General features: G+C 43.1%; 2 protein-coding genes across 2 annotated transcripts in view; one reads left to right on the top strand and one right to left on the bottom strand.

Annotated features, from left to right (window-relative positions):
• Positions 1–12,465, top strand: part of LOC106806360 (protein FAM65B-like) — a 20,069-nt gene extending 7,604 nt beyond the window's left edge. The window contains exons 6-14 of the mRNA XM_014808271.1: positions 635–819; positions 1,164–1,392; positions 1,662–1,794; positions 2,014–2,172; positions 2,389–2,541; positions 2,914–3,063; positions 11,148–11,278; positions 11,935–12,038; positions 12,456–12,465. Coding sequence (XP_014663757.1) covers positions 635–819; positions 1,164–1,392; positions 1,662–1,794; positions 2,014–2,172; positions 2,389–2,541; positions 2,914–3,063; positions 11,148–11,278; positions 11,935–12,038; positions 12,456–12,465 — 1,254 coding nt within the window. The remainder of the gene's footprint in view (positions 1–634; positions 820–1,163; positions 1,393–1,661; positions 1,795–2,013; positions 2,173–2,388; positions 2,542–2,913; positions 3,064–11,147; positions 11,279–11,934; positions 12,039–12,455) is intronic.
• Positions 12,462–27,318, bottom strand: LOC106806361 (transcription factor TFIIIB component B'' homolog). The gene is made up of 10 exons (XM_014808273.1): positions 27,193–27,318; positions 25,615–26,805; positions 25,097–25,253; positions 24,664–24,791; positions 24,362–24,442; positions 14,225–14,332; positions 13,864–13,994; positions 13,388–13,482; positions 13,140–13,194; positions 12,462–12,664 (listed from the first exon to the last, which is right to left on the bottom strand). Exons 2-10 carry the CDS (start codon positions 26,760–26,762, stop codon positions 12,462–12,464), a joined length of 2,106 nt encoding a protein of 701 aa, XP_014663759.1. The 5' UTR covers positions 26,763–26,805; positions 27,193–27,318.
• Positions 27,319–27,391: the final 73 nt, after the last annotated feature.

The raw sequence follows: 27,391 nt of genomic DNA on the forward strand, positions 1-27,391 counted from the left end.
GGGCGGGTTGGTGGAGGATAGGGGCAGGGCAGGGCAGGGTGGTTGCGGGGCTGAGTGTGCTACCTTGGGGCCGGGGAGGGGGGGCATAGCAGGGCAAGGGAAGATGAGGTGGGGGCAGTGTGGGGAACAGTGGGATACGGCGGAGTAGGCAGGGTTGGATTAGGTACGGTGGGACAGCATGGCGTGGGGTGGGGTTAAGTAAAGTAGTGTAAGGTAAGGTAGGTGAAGCACATTAAGATGAGGTAAGGTGAGGCTGGTGGTGGTGGCAGCATGATCAGCATGGTTCACCATGTTCAAGCAGCAGTGATCCTTGCTCAAAGATGTAGACACGTGGAAGGGGTTAGTGTTAAAATTATGTGGTCGTCTCGTCGCATCGTTATAAGATCTGGCATAAGGTCTGCATAACATCTGGCATAAGGTGTGCATAAGATCTGGCATAAGGTCTGTATAAGATCTGGCATAAGGTCTGTATAAGATCTGGCATAAGGTCTGCATAAGATCTGGCATAAGGTCTGCATAAGATCTGTATAAGATCAGTATAAGATCTGTATAAGATCTGTATAATATCTGGCATAAGGTCTGTATAAGATCAGTGTAAGGTGTGGTGCATGGCTGGTTGCTTGGTTACCTGCAGGCTTCACATGGCAGCGGACACAGCTCTCGCTCCTCCAGCATCAGCATCAGCGTCGAGTCCGCGCTCGGATGCTTCGACTTCCTCAACAGTGAGATGACGCTGCCGGAGGAGGACGAGGAAGAGGAGAGCAGAGCGTGCGCGTACGTCGCGGCCGATGATCGCAATAGCAGGGAGAGCAGCGTCAGGTGAGATGTCGATGCTGGCATAGTCACAAGCTAAGCAGCGGTAGCGGAAGGAGACGACAAACCGTCGCGCGAAAAATATTTCATTTTCGTTTGGTGTACATTTCGACCGTTAATAATGTTAAATAACTGTTACTGTTACTGTTCACTGTTAATTTTAATGTTAAATTTAATTTTAATGTTAATTTTAATGTTAATTTTAATGTTAATTTTAATTTTAATGTTAATGTTAATTTTAATGTTAAAAATTAACGTTTACTCGTGGCTGTTAATGAGTTTAAACTCAATTAAATGAAAACGATAAAACAATGGGATGCATTATAAATGTGCAACAAATAATTTTCTAGCGAGAGTCGCTCGAGCCTCGAGCATAGGTCGACCCTGAACCACAGCAACCTGACCAAGCATCAGGCGACGATGAAGACGATGGACTCCGGCATTGAGAGCATCGGGAGGCACCTGAGTGAAGACCGGGGCTTTAGCACCGGCTCCTCCCCCGAACCAGCCTCCATCGGCAACGAACAGATCGACACCGCCCTGCTTTATCACGTCATGTACTGCGAGAGACTGCTCGAGGTGAGGAAATATCTATCTGCACTTGCTCTATCTTGATCACTCCGCACCGATATATCTTACCTGCACTGTGAAATATCTTTCCGCACTTGATCTATCTTGATCTTTCCGCACCGATATAGGCTATAAGGCACCGATATAGGCGATAAGCTATTAGCTCATCACTTTATCACTTTCGCTGATATATAATACCAAGAGTACATAATAGGTAATCTCCTATTATGTACTCTTGATAATACTGAGTGCTGATGTATAACATTTCTGTTCTGTAGCACCTTGGTGCTTTCGGGCCACTCAAGTGTCGAGAGATACACGCGCTGCACAATCTGGAGATACAGGCAGATATCATCGAACATTTGCTGGAGCTAGCACAATCTGGTGCCAACGTAATGGACCTGCAAGAAGGTAGGCCAACGCGCACCAGTACCAGCATACTGGATCGCGCATGGCGACACGCAATCTTTTTATTTCTAGTATCGATTTATCGTGATATTTACCGTCCATATATAATATTCATGTTGAAATCATAATTTTGAATACGTGAATTTCGTTAGGAAGATTCCTTTTGAAGGATTTCATTTTAAACGCCATTACAAATACATATATTCATGGTTGCATTTGCAGTATTACACGGCGTTCAATACAGCGAAAGCTTGGTCGAATTCTGGCAGCATTGCGCGCAATCTGTGTTGCTACACCTGCCAACACACCAGCTTCTCTCTGCTCTGGAGAAAGCATACGGGTCACTGATCAGAGTCAATCATGCTGAAGTGGCAAACAAAGGTGAGTTGATACGAAAAGAAACGATGGCGTAAACCTAGTTTAGCACGCCAGATTAGTTTAGCACATATGCGAAAACATATTGCGGAGGTCCCAAACTATCCTTGATCCGAAACAGTGGCGAGCGTAAAAAAATCGAATTTCAAATTTCTGCATATTGACGTAATATGGTAATATATATATGCAGGGTTTGAGAGACGTATCGTGTGTGCTTTTCAGTCTTCCTTCATGTGATCAGTAAAGTGGTGGATACATCAGTCTCAGCAGTGCAGCGTCCTGATTCAATAGTGACCCTGCACCAGTTCCTCTTCCATTTCAAGGACAGGGGCAAAAGTGACCTTGACAAGGTCATCGTGGAAGCAGCTGTCGACCGTAAGCCACTGTTCTTCAATTTGCCATCATGACTTTTTGTGATAGTACAGAGAAGATTAGATTGTAACAAGTTTTTTTAATTCCCATTCATTAATATTACTATATACTCTTATGTTCAAATTTGTTTTCCTGTAACGTTTGCATGCACGCTATGTGCGCACATAGATGGTACCCTCACGCCCACACGCGTACGTTAACATGTACGTGATCACTCGCCCTCATTCCGCGTTGCATGTAGTGTCAGTCATCGGTGAAATGATGCAGAGAGGGCATGAGAGTATATGAGTGAGTGAACGAGAGTCACGTTGCATGTCACTGACATTGTCAGTTATGTGTTGCATGCCAGTCAGCAGTGAACTGATGTTGTTGCAGTGTCGGCTGTTGAGGTTCTGAAGAGTGGCGCCAACGACCAGATCAAAGCTCTCATACTGAAAACATTCAAGAAGAGACTGCCGAGTGCAGACGTGCTGCAGGCACTGTCCACCCTGCTGTACCGCACGAGTGACGTCAAAAAGCCAGTCGGTGAGTGCAGTACTGTTCTGCGAATGTCCGCTGCTTGTGCAGTACTGTTCTGCGAATGTCTGCTGCTTGTGCAGTACTGTTCTGCGAATGTCCGCTGCTTGTGCAGTACTGTTCTATGAATGTCTGCTGCTTGTGCAGTACTGTTCTATGAATGTCTGCTGCTTGTGCAGTACTGTTCTATGAATGTCTGGCTGGCTTGTGGTCGGTACTGTCTATGAATGCTCTGCTGCTTGTGCAGTACTGGGTCTGTGAATGTCCGCTGCTCTGTGGGCAGTACTGTTCTATGAATGTCCTGCTGCTCTGTGCAGTCTGTTCTAATGAACTGTGTGCTGGCTTGTTGCAGTACTGTTAGCTACATGAATGTCTCGCTGCTTGTGCAGTAACTCGTTCTAGTGAATGTCTGCTGTCTTGTGCAGCTACTGTTCTATGACATGTCCGCTGGCTTGTTGCAGTACTGTCTGGTCGAATGTCGGCTGGCTTGTGCAGTACTGTTCTATGGAGCCTGTGCTTGTCAGTACATGTCTATGAATGTGCTGCTGGCTCTGTGAGCGATGGCTTGCAGGAAACCTGCTCGGCCGAACCAGAGCTGCGATGACAGGGAGCGATGTGCCGATTTACACCCAGCGAGATGAGATGTTCACATCATTCCAAATATATATTTTACACACATATATATAGCATCAAGTGTATATATACAATATATCAAATATATATAATTCTATCTTGCAAACAAATATGTGACTGTTGTGATGAGAAATATCGAATTTCAACTGTTAAAGCATTTGCAGACATAGGCTGTCGTTGCCTGAAGTATGCCCAACACGTTCCACCGCAACCACCACGCAGCGGCGTGTAGGCACTGGTTCTAAAAATGCTACATGTACAGGTGGGCGATGCGAGTGGGAGGTGGTGGGTCGAGGAGGAGGAGTGTGACGACACTTGATAGGTATATATATGTTTGAAACGTATTCTATATGTTTCTATATATTCTATATATATTTATATTTTCTATATTTCTATATATTTTCTATATTCTATCATAACATATCACTGGAATCATTCACTCGTTGCAGCCTCCTACCTAAAGACGGTGAGCGCAGACAGGGTTGGCGCCATGACAAGACTGCTTGTCGCACCTATGTCGATGGCACTGGAATCGACGAAGGCCAGCGTTACGGGCAAGGGTGCGCTGCGTGGCGTGTCGGCAACCGCTAAAGTGCGTATTTCAGTCACTCGTTGGCGGCGAACTGGTCGAGAAAGATGTTAGCAAAATAAATGTATGGCATTACATGCAGCATACAATACATATATGTAATACATGCAAGCATGAATGTACGCGGTGAAGCATACATTTTTTCAATTAATGTATTTAAATATCTTCATCGCTGCAAGTAGGTGGTATGAGTGCACGGGATATTGACATCAAATACGCAAGATGACCAGATTATGTGCGCTAAGTCACTTAATAAATTAAACAAATCGGCGGAAAAATGAAGGAAAAAACTTTCCGCCAATAACTAGTGGGCTTTTTTAGTGAATCGAGTTCTATGTTTTCCGTAAGCATGCCGCAGTATTTCTCTTATCAGTGAACTTGTTGATTCCCATCAGGCTTGTAGCAGTAGGTCTCCCTGTCTCAGTAATCCATAGTTTTTGCATTGAATAATGTATTCAAAGCACCAACTAGCTCTGGTCTCTTTGGTGACCTTTTCTAGGTTCACACGGATGCATACAAGTGAGAAGTTGCACCACATGACTAATAACTAAGGCTACTGGGAATATGAAAACTAACTGTGGTGTCATTGCTCGTTGCAGGCCACAGAATGTAACAGCCAGCTAAACCTACGTCTCGCCAGAGCAGACTGTGGCAGAGAGGTTAAAGCTTCAGCGAAGTGAGACAGCTTCTGCACACTAGGCTAGACGACTCTCGTGTAGTTGTAGGCGCCTGCTTTGTAGTATTATTGATCCCACACTAGTCATGTCACCTATTGCATAACCTTCATCACACTACACGTGAATAACCGTTACAAGCAATAGTCTTGCAAGTATTTCCATTTCTCGCCAATCTCGTATTTAGATCATGTTTGTATACGTGGTATACGTCTGAATGTATTTTTACAATGTTGTATACAAGACATAACTGTGCAATATCAGGGGTAACTAATGACATCTATTTATGCATTATTATGTTCAGTCAATATGTTGTTTGGTTATGTATTTATTATTGACAAAATTTGTCATTATTCACCCATGGCAATATATAAGCAAATGCTGAGTTAAATGCCAGTAAAGTTTTAGCAGCAGCAGCACGGTGACCGAATACTGTGAGTAAACGGGGGGTCTGACGTGTCTCGCTACAGGTGACTGATTACTGTGAGTAAAACGGTGGGTATGACGTGTCTCACACGGTGACTGATTAGCTGTGAGTAAAACGGGGGTCTGAACGTGCGTCTCGTCTACAGGTGAGACTGATAGCTGGTTGACGTAAACGGTGGTCTGACATGTCTCGCTAGCAGGTGCTGGCTTACTGTGAGTAACGGGGGGTCTGACGTGTCTCAGCTACAGTGACTGATTAAGCTGGTGAGTAAACGGTGGGTCTGACCGTGTCTCACTACAGTGGCTGATCTACTGTGAGTAACGGGGGGTCTGCCGTGTCCTCGAGCTTACCAGGTGACTGATACTGGTGAGTAAACGGGGGGTCTGAACGTGTCTCACTACAGGACTGATTACTGTGAGTAACAGGTGGGTTCTGCGCGTGTCTTGCTACACGGTGACTGATTACTGTGAGAAACGGGGGGTCTGACGTGTCTCACTAGACAGGTGACTGAGTTACTGTGAGTAAACGGTGGGCTGACGGGTCTCGCATACAGGGTGACCTGATTACCGTGAGTAACGGGGGGTCTGAACGTGTGCTCACGTACAGTTGACTGTACTGTGAGTAACGGGGGTCTGACTGTGTTCTGCCTACAGGTGCTGATTACTGTGAGTAAACGGGGGTCTGACGTGTGCTCACTATCAGGTGACTGATTAGCTGTGAGTACAACGGGGGGTCGTGACGTGTGCTCACGTACAGGTGCTGATTACTGGTGAGTAATCGGGGGTGCTGACGTGTCGCACTTCAAGGTGACGATTACTGTGTAGTAACGGAGTGGTCTGACGTGTCTCCACTACAGGTGACTGATTAGCTGCTGAGTTAATCGCTGGGTCTGACGTGTCTTCGCTACGCGTGACTGATATGTGAGTAAAACGGGGGTCTGACGTGTCCTCGGCTAGCAGGTGATGATTACTGTGAGTAAAGGGGGGTCTGACGTGTCTCACTACAGTGACTGATTTCTGTGACGTAAACGGTGGGTCTGAGTGTCCTCGCTACAGTGACCTGATTGCTGTGAGTAACGGGGGCTCTGAGTGTCTCACTACACGGTGACTGATTACTGTGAGTAAACGGGGGTCTGAATGTGTCTCACTACAGGTGACTGATTACTGTGAGTAAAAGGGGGGTTGAGTTCTCGCTACAGGCTGACTGATTACTGTGAGTAAACGGGGGGTCTGACGTGTCTCACTATACAGGTGACTGATTACTGTGAGTAAGCGGTGGGTCTCGACGTGTCTCACTACAGTGACTGATTACTGTGAGTAAACGGTGGGTCTGACGTGTTCCTCAGCTACAGGTGACTGAATTACTGTGAGTAAACGGTGGTCTGATCGTGTCTCGCTACAGGTGATGATTACTGTGAGTAAACGGGGCGGGTCTGACGTGTCTGCACTATAGGTGATCTGATTACTGTGAGTAAACGGGGGTCTGACGTGTCTCGCTACAGGTGACTGATTACTGTGAGTAAACGGTGGGTCTGACGTGTCTCGCTACAGGTGACTGATTACTGTGAGTAAACGGGGGGTCTGACGTGTCTCACTACAGGTGACTGATTACTGTGAGTAAGGTGGGTCTGACGTGTCTCGCTACAGTGATGATTACTGTGAGTAAACGGGGGGTCTGACGTGTCTCACTACAGGGGTGGACTGATTACTGTGAGTAAACGGTGGTCTGACTGTGTCTCCTACAGGTGACTGATTACTGTGAGTAAACGGGGGGTCTGACGTGTCTCAGGCTCACAGGTGACTGATTACTGTGAGTAAACGGTGGTCTGACGTGTCTCACACAGGTGACTGATTACTGTGAGGTAAACGGGGGTCTGACGTGTCTCACTACAGGTGACTGATTACGTGTGAGTAAACGGTGGGTCTGCGTGTCTGCACTACAGGTGACTGATTACTGTTAGTACAACGGTGGGTCTGACGTGTCTCACTATAGGTGACTGATTACTGTGAGTAACGGGGGGTCTGAATGTGTCTCAGCTACAGGTGACTGATTACTTGTGAGTAAAGGTGGGTCTGACGTGTTGCGCACCAGGTGACTGATTACTGTTGAGTAAACGGGGGGTCTGACGTGTCCTCGTACAGCGTGACTGATTACTGTGAGTAAACGGTGGGTCTGACGTGTCTCGCTACAGTGACTGGATTACTGTGAGTAACGGGGGTCTGAGCGTGTCTCACTACAGGTGACTGGATTACTGTGAGTAAACGGTGGGTCTGACGTGTCTCGCTACAGGGTGACTGATTACTGTGAGTAAACGGGGGTCTGACGTGTCTCACTACAGGTGACTGATCTGTGAGTAACGGGCGGGTCTGACGTGTCTCACTACAGGTGACTGATTACTGTGAGTATACGGGGGTCTGACGTGTCTCACTACAAGGTGACTGATTACTCGCTGACGTAACGGGGGTCTGAAGTATCTCAACTAACAGGTGACTGATTACTGTGAGTAACGGTGGGTCTGACCGTGTCTCGCTACAGGTGCACTGATTACTGTAGAGTAAAAGGGGTCTGACGTGTCTCGCTACAGGTGCACTGGATTACTGTGAGTAAACGGGGGGGGTCTGACGTGTCTCACTACAGGTGACTGATTACTGTGAGTAAACGGTGGGTCTGACGTGTCTCACTACAGGTGACTGATTACTGTGAGTAAACGGGGGGTCTGACGTGTCTCGCTACAGGTGATGCAGGTCGGGCAGCATACGAAGAAACCCAGCTGACCACCCACGGCTTCCAGGGCGTCATGATGACCAAGATGTGAAGAAGGTGACTACCTGTTCAGTGGCCAGGAGCTATCGCCGCAGGAATCGCTTATGCCAGAGCACACAGGATGTGAATGCATGACAGGGATATCATTTTAAGCTGCTGGTCTTAACCAAATCGGCGCAGGCATCGCAGAGCACACAAGACGTTGATGCGTGACAGGGCTAGCATTTTAAGCTGTTGGGCTAAACCGACTTAGCGAGCTGAGACCAAGAAGACATGTAAGCATGCTTCGTGGCGTCACTGCACAGGGAAGACGTAGTGTTGTTGTCCACGAGAGACGTCTTCCGTTCATGCAAAAACGGTCGTGGTTGCCGTGGGAACCACTGAAGCCGAGACAGGGCGAGGCATTGCTGTAGAACCACAATATGGCCGCTGCAGTAGCTCGCAGCTGTAGCCTTGTACGTATGTCTGCATGGCTGGGACTATAACTTCCGCTATTACCTGTAGACCCAGTGCGCGAGCTAGTGGCCGGCCTCATAGGCGCTGCTGCTGCCACCTGGTGCCAACGTGGCTGAGCTTTTGTTAGCCGGAGTTGTACAATGTTACTTACACATGCAGAACCGTATATAGAGAACGACGTCTATAGGCTGCACGCAAGTCGTACCAAAACGTGCCATATACATAGATATATATATTAGCCGCAGATTGTGAGCAGACGCTTTCAAATTTTTTATCAAAGTGACATCACATCTACGTCTGTTTAACGGCTCGATTTTTGCGAGCTGACAATGTGTATATTTTGCTCATTTTAGCTGTTATTAGAGTGGTTACGTTTAGAGATAGTGTTAGCACACAGAACAGGCATTCAGGGAGCAACTGCTCCGTGATGCATGTACAAGTTGTGAGGTTTTCCATTCTTTGTTTTTGTTTGACGTTTAATGTCCATTCACGTTCTTTTAGAAGGATTTAAGACTGCACCTACGACAATTTGCTTGTATACAGACGTATTATATGAAGGCAAATGTTGGTATCGTGACCGGTAGTATCCTGCACTGTGCTTCCTAATTTTAGTTTTAAGAAATGTTTTCTTATTTATGAAGAGCATTATTTAATACGGCGTCGATGAAACAATTTATTCAGTACGGCAGACATTTCCGTTGGGATGCTGGCTATTGTAGATGATGACTGTTAAAAAGATTCTATTTCTCCCGCATTCACTAGAGGGTTTGCTTTTAAAAAATGAAAGTTAGGCCTATATGTCGATCACGTTTTATGATAACCATCTTTGCAACTGTCCTCATGGTAACAAATAACATCACTGGCACTGTAGCTAATGTCTCAATAACATAGCCAGGCTTTAGTGTTCTTGCTGATCTGACCCTGCCGCACACCTTCGGGATATTAAATCGTAGATCTATAAGCTGTAGCCCTCATGCTGATGTCTACTATCACTCGTATATGGTTGTGTATCGTACTCAAAAATAATTATTTCTGAGTACAATGGCCAACCATACTCGTATGCACTACTCTCTGGGTTTCTGTATCCTGTGCCATGCACCAGTGTAGCTACCTTTACATGCCCTCAATGCTGATGTTCAGTTGCATGTGTAAACATTTCAAAGAGAAGGTTTACGGTATGCGTTGTTGAGTGCGCGAGTCCGCCGTCGTTATTCACCGTCGGCTGCTTGGCTCAACTAGACAGTCTTGCCATATAGTGTGAAAGGAAGGAAGGCAGGAAGGACTTCCTCTGTGTATATACGGATCGCTTCGCAGGTTATAGGTGCGAAGCGCTGCAAAGGAAGTCATCACGACGACCAAAGCATAACTGCTTGATGTGCACTGCACATGTGTTAACCCTCCCCCCCCCCGTCACTACTCTGTAATATACAGGTGCTTTTGTAATATTTTAATAAAAGCAGAATTGCCTATTTATACTGCTGGAAAATGTGTTCTTTTGTGTCCATACTGGCATATACATACGAATTTGATACATGAAATTTTATAGTGAATGTTGTAGACATTTTTATCAAATTATCATCTACCTACTATAAATCATAAATAACTAATAAATAAAAATACTATATTAGCATTTTCAAGTACAGTATCAACATTTCTATCATCTCTCAAAGCTTCACCATGCCAACATATTTTCAGAGCATTCTAATAAAAAGTTTTACATGCACGCATTGTATTATGTATTTTACATGCATGCATGTGTCAATGCATCATCATACATTAGAACCATTATATATAAAACTTACATTTGCAAGAACGGAATAATATGCCTGAGCAAGAGGGTTATTACATAGTTAGTAACCCAAGCAGCAAGATTTATTGTGACACTAGTGCATACTGAAAATAAGGATATCTTGTCTGCAATTTTCCCTAACGCAAACTTGATACATGATACATCCACAATAACCTAATTACGTGAGTATCAGAGAGTCACGCATTACCATCACATGAATGTTTTCCACTGCAGTTGCTTTTAATTTGCTCGAGTACTACGGGCACATATTTCTACTTCATAACAGCTATCTGTCACTCATGCGAATGGTGGCGCCACCTGGAAGGCCACCCATAACTGCACAGCATTCGTACGCACACACGAACTTTCTCGTTGTCTAACAAGACCAATATCGTATCTTAACAGGAACATGTGCATCCGTTCATCGTGTGCTGCGCAAGCATCAGTGTCATACACAGCCTGCGCGCCCTGCATCACCTGCCCCTGCACGGATCACACCCTGCACCAGTCCGATCAGGGGTTAATATTGAGAAATTTGTGATTTAAAATACCTGTCATTATTAACCCCTGGTCCTATGTGGCAACCGAATCTGGTTGCTGTATGTAGTGCAGTCTGTCGCAGGCGTGAGACATAACAGTGTTGATCGTAGCGAGTTACAAGCAACTTGTAAATTGTAGTTGCAGTTTGCATCTCTACTCAGCTAGCAGATCTACTCGGCTAGCAGATCTACTCGGCTAGCAGATCTACTCAACTCGTTGCAGCCTCCTACCTAAAGACGGTGAGCGCAGACGGGGTGGCCCATGACAAGATGCTTGTCACCTATGTCGAGGCACTGGAGTCGACGAAGCCAGACGTACGGCAGGGTGCCTGCGTGGCGCTCGCACTGCTAAAGGTGCGTATTTCAGTCACTGTGCCCGAACCGGTCGAAAAGATGACCACTGCAAACTAGCGGTAAAGCATACGCGGTAAACCATATATGTAGCAAAAATAAATGTAGCATACATGCAAGCATACATACATACATACATATATGTAAATACATGCAAGCATACATACATATATATGTAGATACATGCAAGCATAAATGTAGCGGTGAAGCATGCATTTTTTCAATAATGTATGTTAAATATCTTCATCGCATTGCAAGTAGGTGGTAATGAGTGCACGGGATTTGAACACCAAATAGCAAGCTGACAGATTATGTGCGCTATCACTTTAATAAATTAAACAACATCGGGGAAAATGAAGGAAAAAACTTTCCCCAAACTAGTGCGTTTTAGTGAAACGAGTCTAGGTTTCAGTAATGCATGCCCAAGTATTTCTCTTATCGTGAGACTTGTTGTCCCACAGCTTGTACAGTAGGTCTCTCCTGGTCTCATAATCCATAGTTTTGATGAATATATGTCATTCGAACACCAACTGGTCTGGTCTCTTTGTGACCTTTTTAGGTTCACACAGATGCATACAAGTGAGAAGTTGCACCACATGAACTATAACCTAAGCCACTGTGGAATATGAAACTAACTGTGGGTGTCATTGCTGTTGCAGGCCACAGAATGTATAAGCCAGCTAACCTACGTCTGCCAGACAGATGTGGCAGCAGAGGTAAAGCTGTCAGCGAAGGAGACACTTCTCACACTAGGTAACACCTGGTGTATAGTTGTACGCCTGCTTTGTAGATATTATTCCCACACTAGGTCATGTCAACCTATATGCCATAACCTTCTCACACTAACGTGAATAACCGTTACAAGCAAATAGTCTTCAAGTATTCCATTTCTCGCCAATCTCGTATTTAGATCATGTTTGTATACGTTGCCCGGCAACGACGTTGGTATACGTCTGAATGTATTTTTACAATGTTATAAACAAGACATAATGTGCAATATCAGGGGTAAATAATGACAAATATTTATCATTATTTGTTGTCAATATTGTTTGTTATTATTTATTATGACAAAATTTGTCATTATTCACCCATGGCAATATATAAGCAACCATTAAATATTAATATTAATATTATATAATTAAATATTAATGCGTGTTTTCATTTCACATGTGAATTCTAGGACCTACTAGGTGGTTACAAAGTTTGTCTTACGTCTATTTTTCCGCTTGGACTTTTTCGCTGGCTTCGTGGCACCTCCCTCGTTGTTCTCAGTCTTTTTACGTGCTCTCTGCTGCTTCTTTTCTTTTTTTATTGGCTTCTTAGTTGCCACCTCTTCATCTTCGGTGTCAGATTTATCAAACACAGACAAGTCAAAGCTCTGCTTATCTCCTGCAAACAACATAATCACAGCTGATAACATTTACAAACATAAAGGAATGATTGTCCTGTGAAGGACTTCTAGAGATCCCAGCATGCTTGTATCAGAGTTATCAACCACACAAGAGGTCATCAATGAGTACACCCACACTAAACTAAACTTGGCCTTTGCAGATGAAAATATTCTAGCTTTCACTTTTAGGATCAGGCAGCAGTAGCAAGTAGGAATGAGAAGTACCACATATAACATTCTACTATATAAACACATACATTATTTAAAGCAGTAAATATAACGTAATACCTACAGATTCTTAAATATTTGTATCATTCACCCATATCAAATGTCTAGAGTAATTTTACTGCATTTAGAAAGTTTAATAGAAAACCAAAGTTGTACTACGTTATATATAAACTATCTATTCGCATGTATTAGCAATATGCTGCCACCAGATAAAGACTGGAATAGCTTGAGGAGATTTTTACTCACGGATTGCTTTATCCACCTTGGTTTTGTTCACACGTTCTTCACGTTTGAATTTATTCTAAAAACAATAGAAAATCATAACAAATATATATAATGGTAGCAGATAGAGCTCATTAATTATTGACTTTCATCATTGATCTCAGCTTTTAAATTTCATTAGCTTCTTAGTTACTGTAACTTATCAATCAATTTTCATTATTATGGTAGGTCAGTACATCGTAATAAAAGAATACAATGATGACATTTTGCACCTTCAGTTCAATTCTCTTTCTATTAGGAAAGAGGGACCCCATCATGGAGAAATCCGTTCCAACGGTGCTCAAAGCCTTAAAGAACTTGGCGGTATCTGGAACAGATCAGCCCAAGAAATACACATACATTCACACAACACACATCGTAAAATCGTGCATTAGACCTGTTATGCTCTATCTCAAGAGGAAGGAAAATTTTACGGTGAGATGATTTGGACGACACGTATGCTTTTCCTAGCATGCAGCGCACAGCTCTACCTGCAATATGTACTGGATCTGCACCCTCGCTCACATTACCGAGGGATGACAGAGTGCACTGCCCATAACCTTGATCAAGGTCACAGGAGCCCCTGAGCTGCTGTTGCTACATAGTGCTCATAGTTGTCAGACTGCTAGTGGCACGACATACGCGGGATGTGACAATGCAGGCAGACACGGCATGTTGTGCTTCCTCCTGCATTGCACCGGTCGTCTACCTTTGTCACTCCAGGCCCTGGAGCAGGTACGCTTAGAGAAGCTTCCGTACGTTGTGTAGGTATCTCGTGCGTCCTCATAGACTACCTCCTTTTCTTGTGCATCCTTCTTTAGCGAAGTATCGATGACAAGGCTGCAAAGAAATCATATGACTGCGAGCAGGTCTCCAGGAACGCGAAGACATTTGATGGCCAATTGAAGAGATGCAGCCTATAAACAGAATGTTTGCCTTGTTTATAGAACTTTTTATTTGTACAACAACATTAGACTGTTACATAGTTCGCACTGAACATACTGTTTTTTCTGCCTTATCACTGTGACAATGAAATGAAGTGATGACGTCAGAGTACATGTAATTCTCACCTGTCCTCGTTAAGTATAATGCTACCATCTGGCCCAAGCTTCACCTGGGGCACCAACACATCTTCCTCTTCATCATCTTTTACCTCAGCTTGGGCAGTATCACCTTCTCTGCAAGTGAACGCATGCATAGTGCCATTACCATGGTCAACTTCACAGGTCATTTGTAAAAAGTACACTAGTCCTACTTGCTACACTATTAACTTAATTAATTATATGTAATATAGAATATAACGTAACATTTCCAGACTGCTGGTACCTTTTACCACTGTGCTGACTAAGAACTTTAGAAAATACCAAGCTTCTTACATGTACTTAAATTATACACTCTCCTAAGTACCCCCCCCCCCTTGTTTAATTCTTCTGTATCAATTCCAAAAGGTGTCATCAACTAACAACATTTCACAATGGTCATTGTTATGTTCCTGAACGAGGACATGTTCTTCTGATTACATGTTTATTTCTGATATCTAGACGACAGCACATCCACTCATCTTGCTACTCAAACACCACGACAGATGGCGCTCTCGCTCTGGCTTAATTCACCACTGCCACAAGTAGATTTTCCGTTACAATTTGTAACGCCTTTTTACCACAAGGGCCAGGTTACTCGTATCCTATGTAATAAGACTTGTACTAATAAAAGTTGCAAAGATATAAAAAATCCGACCATTATTTTATGAGAAATTTGATAAAATAGTGATACGAAATAGTGCGCGTATTGTGCGCCTATTTACTACTTTCAAATCATTACGCTGTTTACTAAATTAAATTCACGTGTTTATTTAATATTTATCATGAATTTTTTGGATGCTTGCCAATATACCTAATTCTCGAACATTGTCTTTGATACATTTTGCTTAAAACATCTAAATTTGTCCACCAACAAACATGCAAATCATAGAAATTTCTAATGTTTTGATCGGCGGCGACTTCGCGGCCGTTGGATTGCCATTTGCTGGATTTCCCCGGAGCTCCACCCTCTTGAAAAATAGTACCAGCCTTGTGGCAGTGGTATCCTGAGTTGTACGAAGGGGGCGCGTGATTTTTTTCCCTAGGATAATCAAGAACATAGGGCTCTAGTGAGCGCTGCCATTGGTTGAGCTTGTTTCGTCGCTCAATGACGTCACAGTGTCGTCATATTCATAGGACATCCATAATCCATAATTCCAATAATCCTGAATAGCCGAATGCGTAGAGCACGGACGTCGCAAGTGAAAGATCGTTGGATCGAATCCCATCTGTTTTATAATTATTTTCCTGTTTTCTGAATTTTTCTATCTTTATCCATTTAACAATTTTTTCCCAATTAACGCAAACATTTACATGATTTATTCACAACAATTTAATAACAACAATTAATTTTTACAACAATTAAAAATTAAATTTAAATTTTTTTTTTAATAGGGTTAGGGTTAGGGTCACAATGCACCATAAAACAGGAGTTTGAGGCACGTGAATTGTATCAACCAATGGCAGCGCTCACTAGAGCCCTATGTTCTTGATTATCCTAGGAAAAAAAATCACGCGAAGGGTGCGCTGCATGCAGTTTGCTTGCTACTCTGATACCAAACTCTACGACAGATGGCGCTCTCGCTCATGGGCTCAATCTACCACTGCCACAAGTAGATTTCGGTTACAATTTGTAACGCTTTTTTACTACAAGTTTTACAGCAGGCACGTTACTCGTTGTAACTATAGTAAAAATGCGGACTAATAAAAGTTGCAAAGATATTAAAAATCCGACCGTTATTTCATGAGAAATTTGATAAAATAGTGATACGAAATAGTACGCGGATTGTGCGCCCATTTACCTCTTTCAAATCATACGCTGTTTACGAATCTCCATTCGCTGGATTTCCCCCCGAGCTCCGCCCACTTTAAAAATAGTGCTAGCATTGTGGCAGCGGTATCCTGAGTGAGCGATGGGGCACTGCATGCAGTTTGCTCTGATACCAAGCATGCTGGGAACAATACTACACCACTTATATCATAATGCATGCTGGGTAATCAATTACATCCCCCAACAAAAAATCCCTTCTTAAATTTTAAAATACTCTCAGTGTGCTGTACTACACAGTAACTCAGCTAGCAGATCTACTCAGCTAGCAGATCTACTCAGCTAGCAGCTCTACTCAGCTAGCAGATCTACTCGACTTGCATCTCGTTGACAACTTCCTCGATGACAGCCTCGCTGATGACCGCGCCGCCGCCGCCGCCGCCGCGTTCGTCCTCCCTCATCTGCATGATGATGTCCCTCGTTGCAAAGTTATTCATGTTCAGGGCCTCGATCGCCGTGTCCGTGTCGCTGCCAGACGTCACGTCACCCACGTCAACCCCAGCTGAAATTATCAGTCATGGAAAAAGAGTTGTAAAAAACTGCATTTTTCGCAGCATTCTCGCGCAGAAAACTTGCAATGCAGTTTGCAATGCGTTACCTAAGTCGAACACATCTGAAACGATCAGTTGTAAAAAAAAAATATATTAAAAAACTGCATTTTCGGCGGCATTCTCGCTCAGAAAACTTCACAGCCTGCAGCTGAAATTTTGCGTCGACCCCGTCGGAAAACGATTAGTTGTAAAAAGTATTTTTGCATAATAATTTTTGCAACTGAAATTTTGCATGTAAAGCTTGCGACTTGCAGCTCCTGTTTTGCACAGAAAACTTGCGCACATGCATGAAAGTCTGACATGGTCAAAAGAAACAGCATCTAGACGACATGTTGGTACGCTCATTAACCTTACCTCGACGACCGCGGTCGGGCCTGGGTTGCGCCAGACCGCTGGTCAACGCTCCAGAATGGGTCAATCCGGACGGCACAAGTCTGAGCGGCGGCGGCACTCCTATCGTGGAAGGAGGCGGCGAGGCAAGTCGGGGAGGCGAGCGTAGGCTCTGAAGGATTGCCGACGCAGGGCTGGCCCTCACACCGGGATGTGGCGGAGATTTGATGAGCGGCGGAGGAGATTTCATGCCTCCCGAATGAGTACCCCCTGGTGGTGGTGATACCATGTACACATGGATAACCTATAAGATAAAAGAGGAATGTGTGATTAGTGACACTCAAGGCCTATAAAGAACATGTACATTAATCATAGAACATATCAGGAAGCACAGTGAAGACGTAGCATAGTAATAATACGTATATCATGTGATACGATTCTGTCATAACAACACAAACACACATGACTACGCTTACAGTGCATCAATTTTATTATAATCTTTATTAATTATTATTATTATCATTTATTTTATTATTATTTTATTATTTATTATTATTATTATTTAGTATTTTTTTATACTTATTTTAATCAGATCTGTACCTTGGATTTAGGGTCATCCGATTCACCTCGCACAAACACCAGCTGCCCGGGTGAGAGCGGTCCCGCCGAATCGCCTAGCAAGACGCGCGGGGAGGCGGGAGAACTCAAGCCGCTAGCCCCGGCCGCGTTGGGCGAGCCACCACCACCCTTCGCCTCGAGGGCCGCAGCAGCAGCGATGTTCAACCTCGGTCTCGCGTCGCTCCTCTGCAGAATCCGATCTATCGACGGCAGCGGCCTCGTTGGGGACGGTCGCCGCGCAGGGGGCGCCTCTGTCACCGGCGTCTCGTCGTCGGGCTGCTTGCGCGGGCGCCCCCTGCGCTTGCGCACCGCCTCCTCGGCCTGGTAGACGTGCACGCGCTTCGGCTGGCGTCCCGCGCGCGTCACGCGCTCGGTGAGGTTGCTCAGGTACTCCTCCTCCTCCTCATCCTCCTCATCCTGCTCGGCAGCTTCCTCTTCAGCGTTCTCGGCGTTGTTTTCGACGTCTTCGGCGTCTGCCTCGACAGCATCGACGTCTAGCTGGTCATCAGAGTCCGACTCCTCGTACGATAGTTGTCCTCCTGGCAACGCGGGACAAACGCAGAATAACGCAAGAGCCTTCACGCGCGCTCGATATCATTAATAATTATCATTAATATAATATTAATATCATATTAAGTCATAATGGAGTTTTTAACAATAATGATGACATTCATGTTGGCAATGCCATGAGATCAATATATCGTGATTAATTATATGGCAATAAATAATTTTTGGTATTTTTACTAGAGTTTCTGATGTTAATGGCTGAATATATACATTAAATAATTTAAAACTCAATATATACATATATATATATATATATATATATATAATATATGTATATCATATCCGTGTCTAAATTATACATACTCTACATCCTCTGATAGTCTTCCTTTTCTGGACATGATTGTTATTATATCTGGTTTAAACTTAATTACCTCGGTGTTTTCTAAACCCAGACTGACACCAATTCTTATCTAATGATTCTTCTTCTCACCCTCGCCACACTAAAAATAGCCTCCGCCATCTCAATTTGTTACGTTTAAAAAGATATGCAGCTCAAAAACTGATTTTACACAAAAGCTTCCAATATGATTGAATGTTTTACACGCCGTGGCTATAATCAATCTGATCTAAGAAATTTAAAAAGATACTTCCTTTAAATCGGGCGTCGTTAATAACCCCTAGAAAAGACGGCGTGAATAAGACGTCAGACAGATGTCCATTGGTTTTAACCTATACCCTTCAATCCTGCACATCAAAAGTTTGTTAATTGATAATTATAATTCTTCAAAACGATCCAATCACAGTTAACATCTTTTCAAACACGCACCTTTATGCTCGTACAGACGTGATACCAACCTCCGCGACATTCTTGTTTCAAGCACAGTTTACAACTCTGACAACCCGTGAGCCAACCTGGCTCATACCCATGTTGTCGGAAACGTTGCAGTACTTGCAATTTTATCACGAATAGGTCTGTGGTTCAAGGACCTCGGGGCAAATTTATAGTGCGGATTCATTACATGCGTGTCGACGAACCTCATTTACGCCATTGAATGCATTAAATGCCAAATTTACTATATTGGCGACAAAAACGCCGCCTTGCGGATAGTTTGTTGAACACTTAAGATCTATTCGCCTCAATTTGCATTTTCCGGTTGCTGACCATTTTAACCAACCGATCACCACATTGATGACGTGCGTGTGTTGTGTCTGCCAACTGACACCATATAACAATAGCTCACGTCGACACATGACTGAGCAGAAATTAATCTGAGGGTTGGTTGTTTAAATCCAGGGGCCATGAACGTAAACTTTAATTACGTGTGATTTTTGAGTCCATTGCTTCGTTGGTGTTGTTTGTGTGTGTGTGGTGTGTGTGTGTGTGTGTGTGTGTGTGTGTGTGTGTGTGTGTGTGTGTGTGTGTGTGTGTTGATCGTGTGTGTGTGTGTTTTGTGTGTGTGTGCGTTTTTGTGCGTGTATATATATATGTGCGTGTTCTTTTGTCGTCCGTATTCATGGCAACGAGCGAATTGTGTGAATCCTTCATATCTATAACGCATTGTATTTGTTTTTGATTATTTGATTCTATTCCAATGTCTGCTGACCTGATGAAGAGATGTAATCTCGAAAGCTTGTCAATTAAACTTTAACACCCTTATTCTATACCTTGACTTTGTTTTATATATATATATATATATATATATATTATTATATAAATAATTTTTTATGCCATTCAATATATAACAAAATAATTCATTACTATGCAGCTTAATTATCCATTAAATATTAATATTAATATTATATAATTAAATATTAATGCGTGTTTTCATTTCACATGTGAATTCTAGGACTACTAGGTGGTTACAAAGTTTGTCTTACGTCTATTTTCCGCTTGGACTTTTTCGCTGGCTTCGTGGCACCTCCTCGTTGTTCTCAGTCTTTTTACGTGCTCTCTGCTGCTTCTTTCTTTTTTTATTGGCTTCTTAGTTGCCACCTCTTCATCTTCGGTGTCAGATTTATCAAACACAGACAAGTCAAAGCTCTGCTTATCTCCTGCAAACAACATAATCACAGCTGATAACATTTACAAACATAAAGGAATGATTGTCCTGTGAAGGACTTCTAGAGATCCCAGCATGCTTGTATCAGAGTTATCAACCACACAAGAGGTCATCAACAATGAGTACACCCACACTAAACTAAACTTGGCCTTTGCAGATGAAAATATTCTAGCTTTCACTTTTAGGATCAGGCAGCAGTAGCAAGTAGGAATGAGAAGTACCACATATAACATTCTACTATATAACACATACATATTTAAAGCAGTAAATATAACGTAATACCTACAGATTCTTAAATATTTGTATCATTCACCCAATCAAATGTCTAGAGTAATTTTACTGCATTTAGAAAGTTTAATAGAAAACCAAAGTTGTACTACGTTATATATAAACTATTATTCGCATGTATTAGCAATATGCTGCCACCAGATAAAGACTGGAATAGCTTGAGGAGATTTTTACTCAGGATTGCTTTATACCACCTTGTTTTGTTCACACGTTCTTCACGTTTGAATTTATTCTAAAAAACAATAGAAAATCATAACAAATAATAATAATGGTAGCAGATAGAGCTCATTAATTATTGACTTTCATCATTGATCTCAGCTTTTAAATTTCATTAGCTTCTTAGTTACTGTAACTTATCAATCAATTTTCATTATTATGGTAGGTCAGTACATCGTAATAAAAGAATACAATGATGACATTTTGCACCTTCAGTTCAATTTCCTTTCTATTAGGAAAGAGGGACCCCATCATGGAGAAATCCGTTCCAACGGTGCTCAAAGCTTAAAGAACTTGGCGTATCTGGAACAGATCACCCAAGAAATACACATACATTCACACAACACACATCGTAAAATCGTGCATTAGACCTGTTATGCATCTATCCAAGAGGAAGGAAAATTTTACGGTGAGATGATTTGGACGACACGTATGCTTTTCCTAGCATGCAGCGCACAGCTCTACCTGCAATATGTACTGGATCTGCACCTCGCTCACATTACCGAGGGATGACAGAGTGCACTGCCCATAACCTTGATCAAGGTCACAGGAGCCCCTGAGCTGCTGTTGCTACATAGTGCTCATAGTTGTCAGACTGCTAGTGGCACGACATACGCGGATGTGACAATGCAGGCAGACACGGCATGTTGTGCTTCCCTCTGCATTGCACCGGTCGTCTACCTTTGTCACTCGCAGCCGGCCCTGGAGCAGGTACGCTTAGAGAAGCTTCCGTACGTTGTGTAGGTATCTCGTGCGTCCTCATAGACTACCGATCCTTTTCTTGTGCATCCTTCTTAGCGAAGTATCGATGACAAGGCTGCAAAGAAAATCATATGACTGCGAGGCAGGTCTCCAGGAACGCGAAGACATTTGATGGCCAATTGAAGAGATGCAGCCTATAAACAGAATGTTTGCCTTGTTTATAGAACTTTTTATTTGTACAACAACATTAGACTGTTACATAGTTGCCACTGAACATACTGTTTTTTCTGCTTATCACTGTGACAATGAAATGAAGTGATGACGTCAGAGTACATGTAATTCTCACCTGTCCTCGTTAATATAATGCTACCATCTGGCCGCAAGCTTCACCTGGGCACCAACACATCTTCCTCTCATCATCTTTTACCTCAGCTTGGGCAGTATACCTTCTCTGCAAGTGAACGCATGCATAGGCCATTACCATGGTCAACTTCACAGGTCATTTGTAAAAAGTACACTAGTCCACTGCTACACTATTAACTTAATTAATTATATGTAATATAGAATATAACGTAACATTTCCAGACTGCTGGTACCTTTACGCCACTGTGCTGACTAAGAACTTTAGAAAATACCAAGCTTCTTACATGTACTTAAATTATACACTCTCCTAAGTACCCCCCCCCTTGTTAATCTTCTGTATCAATTCAAAAGGTGTCATCACTAACAACATTTCACAATGGTCATTGTTATGTTCCTGAACGAGGACATGTTTCTTCTGATTACATGTTTATTCCTGATATCTGACGACAGCACATCCACTCATCTGCTACTCAAACACCACGACAGATGGCGCTCTCGCTCTGGCTTAATTCAGCCACTGCCACACAGTAGATTTTCGTTACAATTGTAACGCCTTTTACACAAGGGCCAGGTTACTCGTATCCTATGTAATAAGACTTGTACTAATAAAAGTTGCAAAAGATATAAAAATCCGACCATTATTTTAGAAATTTGATAAAATAGTGATACGAAATAGTGCGGCGTATTGGTCGCCTATTTACTACTTTCAAATCCATTACGCTGTTTACTAAATTAAATTCACGTGTTTATTTAATATTTATATGAATTTTTCGATGCTTGCCAATATACCTAATTCTCGAACATTGTCTTTGATACATTTTTGCGTATTCCACTAAACATCTAAATTTGTCCACCAAACAAACATGGCAATCATAGAAATTCTAATGTTTTGATGGCGCGACTTCGCGCCGTTGGATATTGCCATTTGCTGATTCCACCGGAGCTCCACCCTCTTGAAAAATAGTAACCAGCCTTGTGGCAGTGGTATCCTGAGTTGTACGAAGGGGACGCGCTGATTTTTTTCCCTAGGATTAATCAAGAACTATAGGGCTCAGTGACGCGCTGCCATTGTTTGAGCTTGTTTCGTCGCTAATGCACGTCACAGTGTCCGTCATATTCAAAGACATCCATAATCCATAATTCCAATAATCCTGAATAGCCGAATGCGTAGAGCACGGACGTCGCAAGTGAAAGATCGTTGATCGAATCCCATCTGTTTTATAATTATTTCCTGTTTTCTGAATTGTTCTATCTTTATCCATTTAACAATTTTTCCCAATTAAGCGCAAAACATTTACATGATTATTCACAACAATTTAATAACAACAATTAATTTTCAACAAATTAAAAATTAAATTAAATTTTTTTTAATAGGTTAGGGTTAGGTCACAATTGCACGCATAAAGCAGGAGTTTGAGGCACGTGAATTGTAATCAACCAATGGCAGCGCTCACTAGAGCCCTATGTTCTTGATTATCCTAGGAAAAAAAATCACCGAGAGGGTCGCTGCCATGCAGTTTGCTTGCTACTCTGATACCAAACTCTACGACAGATGGCGCTCTCGCTCATGGGCTCAATCTACCACGTGCACAAGTAGATTCGTTACAATTTGTAACGCTTTTTTACTACAAGTTTTACAGCAGGCACGTTACTCGTTGTAACTATAGTAAAAATGCGGACTAATAAAAGTTGCAAAGAACTAAAAAATCCGACGTTTATTTCATGAGAAATTTGATAAAATAGTGATACGAAATAGTACGCGGATTGGTGCGCCCATTTACCTCTTTCAAATCATACGCTGTTTACGAATCTCCATTCGCTGGATTTCCCCCCGAGCTCGCGCCACTTAAAAAATAGTGCTAGCATTGTGGCAGCGGTATCCTGAGTGAGCGATGGGGCGACTGCATGCAGTTTGCTCTGATACCAAGCATGCTGGGAACAATACTACACCACTTATATCATAATGCATGCTGGGTAATCAATTATCATCCCCCAACAAAAAATCCCTTCTTAAATTTTAAAATACTCTCAGTGTGCTGTACTACACAGTAGACTGTCATCGATGCCCACCTCATCGATAAATCAGCGATGATTTGCGGTCCGATATCGATATCGAATATAATCGAGAAAATAGCGATCCGATTTTTTTTATTTTTTTTTTATTTTGCTAAAATGCTAGCCAGCGAGCATCCGTAGCATTTTTGACTGAGCGGCCGCCGCCCATTATCGGAAGTAGCGCAGGGCGCATGCATACAGAGACAATCAATAACTGTGTGTTGCTTTGTCTCTGGTGCGTATCCTGTCTCACTGACTCTATAATAAAATCTGTCTACCGTAAAAGCATGTCTGCTGCTTCGCCATTGCGCGCGACCAGGTCAATCTGGTTGAATTCAGATAAATATATACTTCGCTCATGTTTGTATTTAAGCACAGCGATGTATAAAATGCATAGTTTATCATAGTAGAACACAAACATGAGTTTACTGGTACTTTCACGGCTCATGTTTTATTACAATTATTAAATCGAATCGATCGAATACGGATCGAAATATCGAAAAAAAAAATATCATAATCGAATCGAAATAATTTGATACCAATGACAGCCCTACTACACAGTATGCTAAGTAGATTTCCCACATGCAACCAATGTTATTCATGTACTTACATCGGCACGTTAGATGGCTGGGAAATCTCAGACCCCTGTGTGCTGGCAGCTGTGCTTCTAGACGGTGACTTGTCCCTGCTGCTGTATTCCAAGATGATATCGGATCACACAAAACAGTAAAGATCTTCATTCCGGAAGCACATCGCATTTTACCATTTCATTACGACATGGAGAACTTGTATACACTGACGATTGCAAGAATGCTTTTAGTGAAATTTCATCACGAAATTGTCAGAGAAAGTAAAACTCCTAAAAATGGATTCGTGGAGAAACGCATTTTCCCTCATATGTGGCTTACTCACGGCATGCAGTTGTTCTTGGGGTTCCAGTAAATCAGGTCCATCATAGTCATGTTACTTTTATCCGGCGGTTTCTTTGCTGTCCACCGATGACGCTGTCTTCTCTTCATCACTACCAGCTTCTCTTTCTCCTGCACATATTATACATAATTACACATCATATCAAGAGCTAATAATACATTATTATAGTATATGTGTTATTAGCTATTATTATTTTTATTATTTATGTATTATTAGCTCTTTATCACATACATATTCTGCGGCGCTGGCAATCAAAAGCCCATTCACCCTGTTAATTTCAAAACATTCCTACATTCTTGTTCCAGCAACCTAATTTTTTACTGTTTGATGCAAACAACATTAAAAGAATACAAATGACCAAAGTACAAACTATATTAATCTCCTCAACCATTTTACAGATGCCTGGAAATATTACACTCTCTATATCCAGAACGCTTGTTCTGCGCTCTCTTGCAGTGTGTGTAGATTGTTCGCTGCTGCTAGGGGTGGCTGAAGGCTGAGGTGTGGATGGGGTTGCTACTCTGTTTGCCACGGCGTGCTCATCCCTCCCAACTTGAGACGGTGATGGAATGCTGGAAAGACACACACACACACACACACACTAATGTCTGCATAGAAACCGAATCGTATTTCATCACGAACTGATACACTATGTTTCATCATCATTATCAATCATCATCATCATCATCATCATCATCATCATCATCATCATCATCATCATCATCGTCATCAGGGTGCCATATCCATCTGGACGTCTGCTACCACAGATCGCCACTGTGTTCACACTATATTTAAATTTTAAGTCAATAAAAACCATCTCATTATAGAAAATGTGTAACACATTTCATTGAAATTTGAAAGAAATAAGCTACTCGTTGAGGAAGTTTGTGGGAATAATAAGAAGAACTTCCCACATACAGGTACCCCACCTACCTCAGTGTGAGGCCCGTGGTGCGTTGCGTTGAAGGTGGCTGTCTGCCAAGCACGTCTTCCGTTTCCGACTCACTGCAGCTCGCGGACAGATGACGTTTTCTCGCTCTAGCTGCTTCTAACAAATTTGGACGGAACTTGTGTCTCGATCGTACAGCTGCCATTCTATCCATCTTCCCATGCTCATCAGCTAACTTGCTTTGTTGTGATTCGCACGTCGCGTGGCTAGCGTCTGCGGTCGCAGAGTGCTGTTCAACGCTGCCAGCGGAGGGTATGTGCAACGACGACGGCACTACAAAAGTTGCTGCCGCTCGAGAAGGAGGGATGACAACTTCTGCACTGCTGACTTGAGGTTCACGCTCTGTGTTTCGCGCTTGATCGGCATTTTGCGAAGGTGCAAGTGGCGGAGTCTCTGCCTCGGCTGGTCTTGCATTGCTACCTTGCCTTCCTGTGATTTTCTTTTGCACCACAGGCTGCGTGACTTTTGGGACAAGATTCGGCCTAGCGCTAACTCGAGCCCTTCTTGCGGTGAGCGCAGGCCTCCGATTATCTACATTATCGCAACTCAGTGCACTGCTTTCGTTTGTGCTTGCACACAGTTCCTTGTTGGCTGCCTTCCCAGGGGTTACCGTTTCAGCCACAGTGCTACGAGTTCCAGCCTTAGAGGGGGGCTGTGCATGGGAGTTTGTAACCAAACCTTTAGACACGACGCTGGTGTCGCTGTTCGAAGTGCTCGCCTCTTGCGACGTTGTTTCCTCGGCTTCCTGAACAGCGATTACATTTTCTGAGGTAGCCGGGAGGGTTTCCTCACTGCTTTCCTTGTTGAAGCTAGCCCTAGTAGCACATCTCGCCACTCTTGTCAAGACTGCCGCACTCTGTGCAGGCGAATTTGACGCAGGCGTCGTCGTGGCAACGGGCTGCTCCTTAGGCATCACAGGTTTGCTGGCGATGTTAGGTTTCACGCTTATACGTGAGCGCCTCGTCGCTACAGCCGGCTTCGCATTGTTTGATTCCTGTGGCTCGTTACCATCAGCGGATTGCTGAGCATTAGCTGCAGTGCTGCTGTCGGTCTTCTCGACCTTTGCTTCTGTTCTAGCGCCAGGCCTCGCCAAGTTTGGCCGCACACTGATTCTCGACCTTCTTCCTGACATTGCTGCAGTGTGTTTTTATATCATATATGTGCCTTTAGAGTCTCTGAAACACAAAATAGAACAATAAAACAATATTGAAGAATAAATTTATCAATCATAAATAACCTTCGGATCGCGTCAGTTCTAGGGCACAATTTATTGGTCTATCGATATACGTACGGCGGGTTCTTGCATACTACTAGTACTAGTACTACACCATGTAGAACTCGCTCTACTCGTGCGGCACACAGGTAGGCCTAATTAATGTAGTACTGTACTGTACACGCCGTACTGTGTTACTGACTGTACAGCCGCCAGGGTTCAAGGATAGAGAGCATGTTCAGATTGACAGTCACAGTGCAGTGCTGTCTGGTTTCACATAATTCATACATTCATGTTTCGATAATGTACCGGTAAGGCACCTTGTACCGACCACATGTAAGCAAGTTACCTGTATTTACATTCAAATGCGTCCAAACTATTACTAACTCTAATTATTAAGAGTGGTATAACAAGTATTATAATTTATGTGTAACAAGCAAATTTATACGCGAATACTTCGACATGGGCGCTGACATGATTTGCTAACCGGAGAGGGCGCTGCAAAATACAGGTCAAAGTTCAATATATTAAAATATAGATGGGCTTTG

The sequence above is a fragment of the Priapulus caudatus genome, unplaced genomic scaffold (genome assembly GCF_000485595.1).
Source record: "Priapulus caudatus unplaced genomic scaffold, Priapulus_caudatus-5.0.1 Scaffold156, whole genome shotgun sequence".
NCBI lineage: Eukaryota > Metazoa > Priapulida > Priapulimorpha > Priapulimorphida > Priapulidae > Priapulus > Priapulus caudatus.

Excerpts from the sequence above, each read along its gene's own strand:
- LOC106806361 (XM_014808273.1), bottom strand. The coding sequence starts at position 26,762 with ATGTCAGGAAGAAGGTCGAGAATCAGTGTGCGGCCAAACTTGGCGAGG. Across the intron at positions 25,254-25,614 it reads ACCACGGGCCTCACACTGAG|CATTCCATCACCGTCTCAAG; the intron begins GTAGGTGGGGTA and ends GTGTCTTTCCAG. Across the intron at positions 12,665-13,139 it reads CAAGGTGGATAAAGCAATCC|GAGATAAGCAGAGCTTTGAC; the intron begins GTGAGTAAAAAT and ends TGTTGTTTGCAG.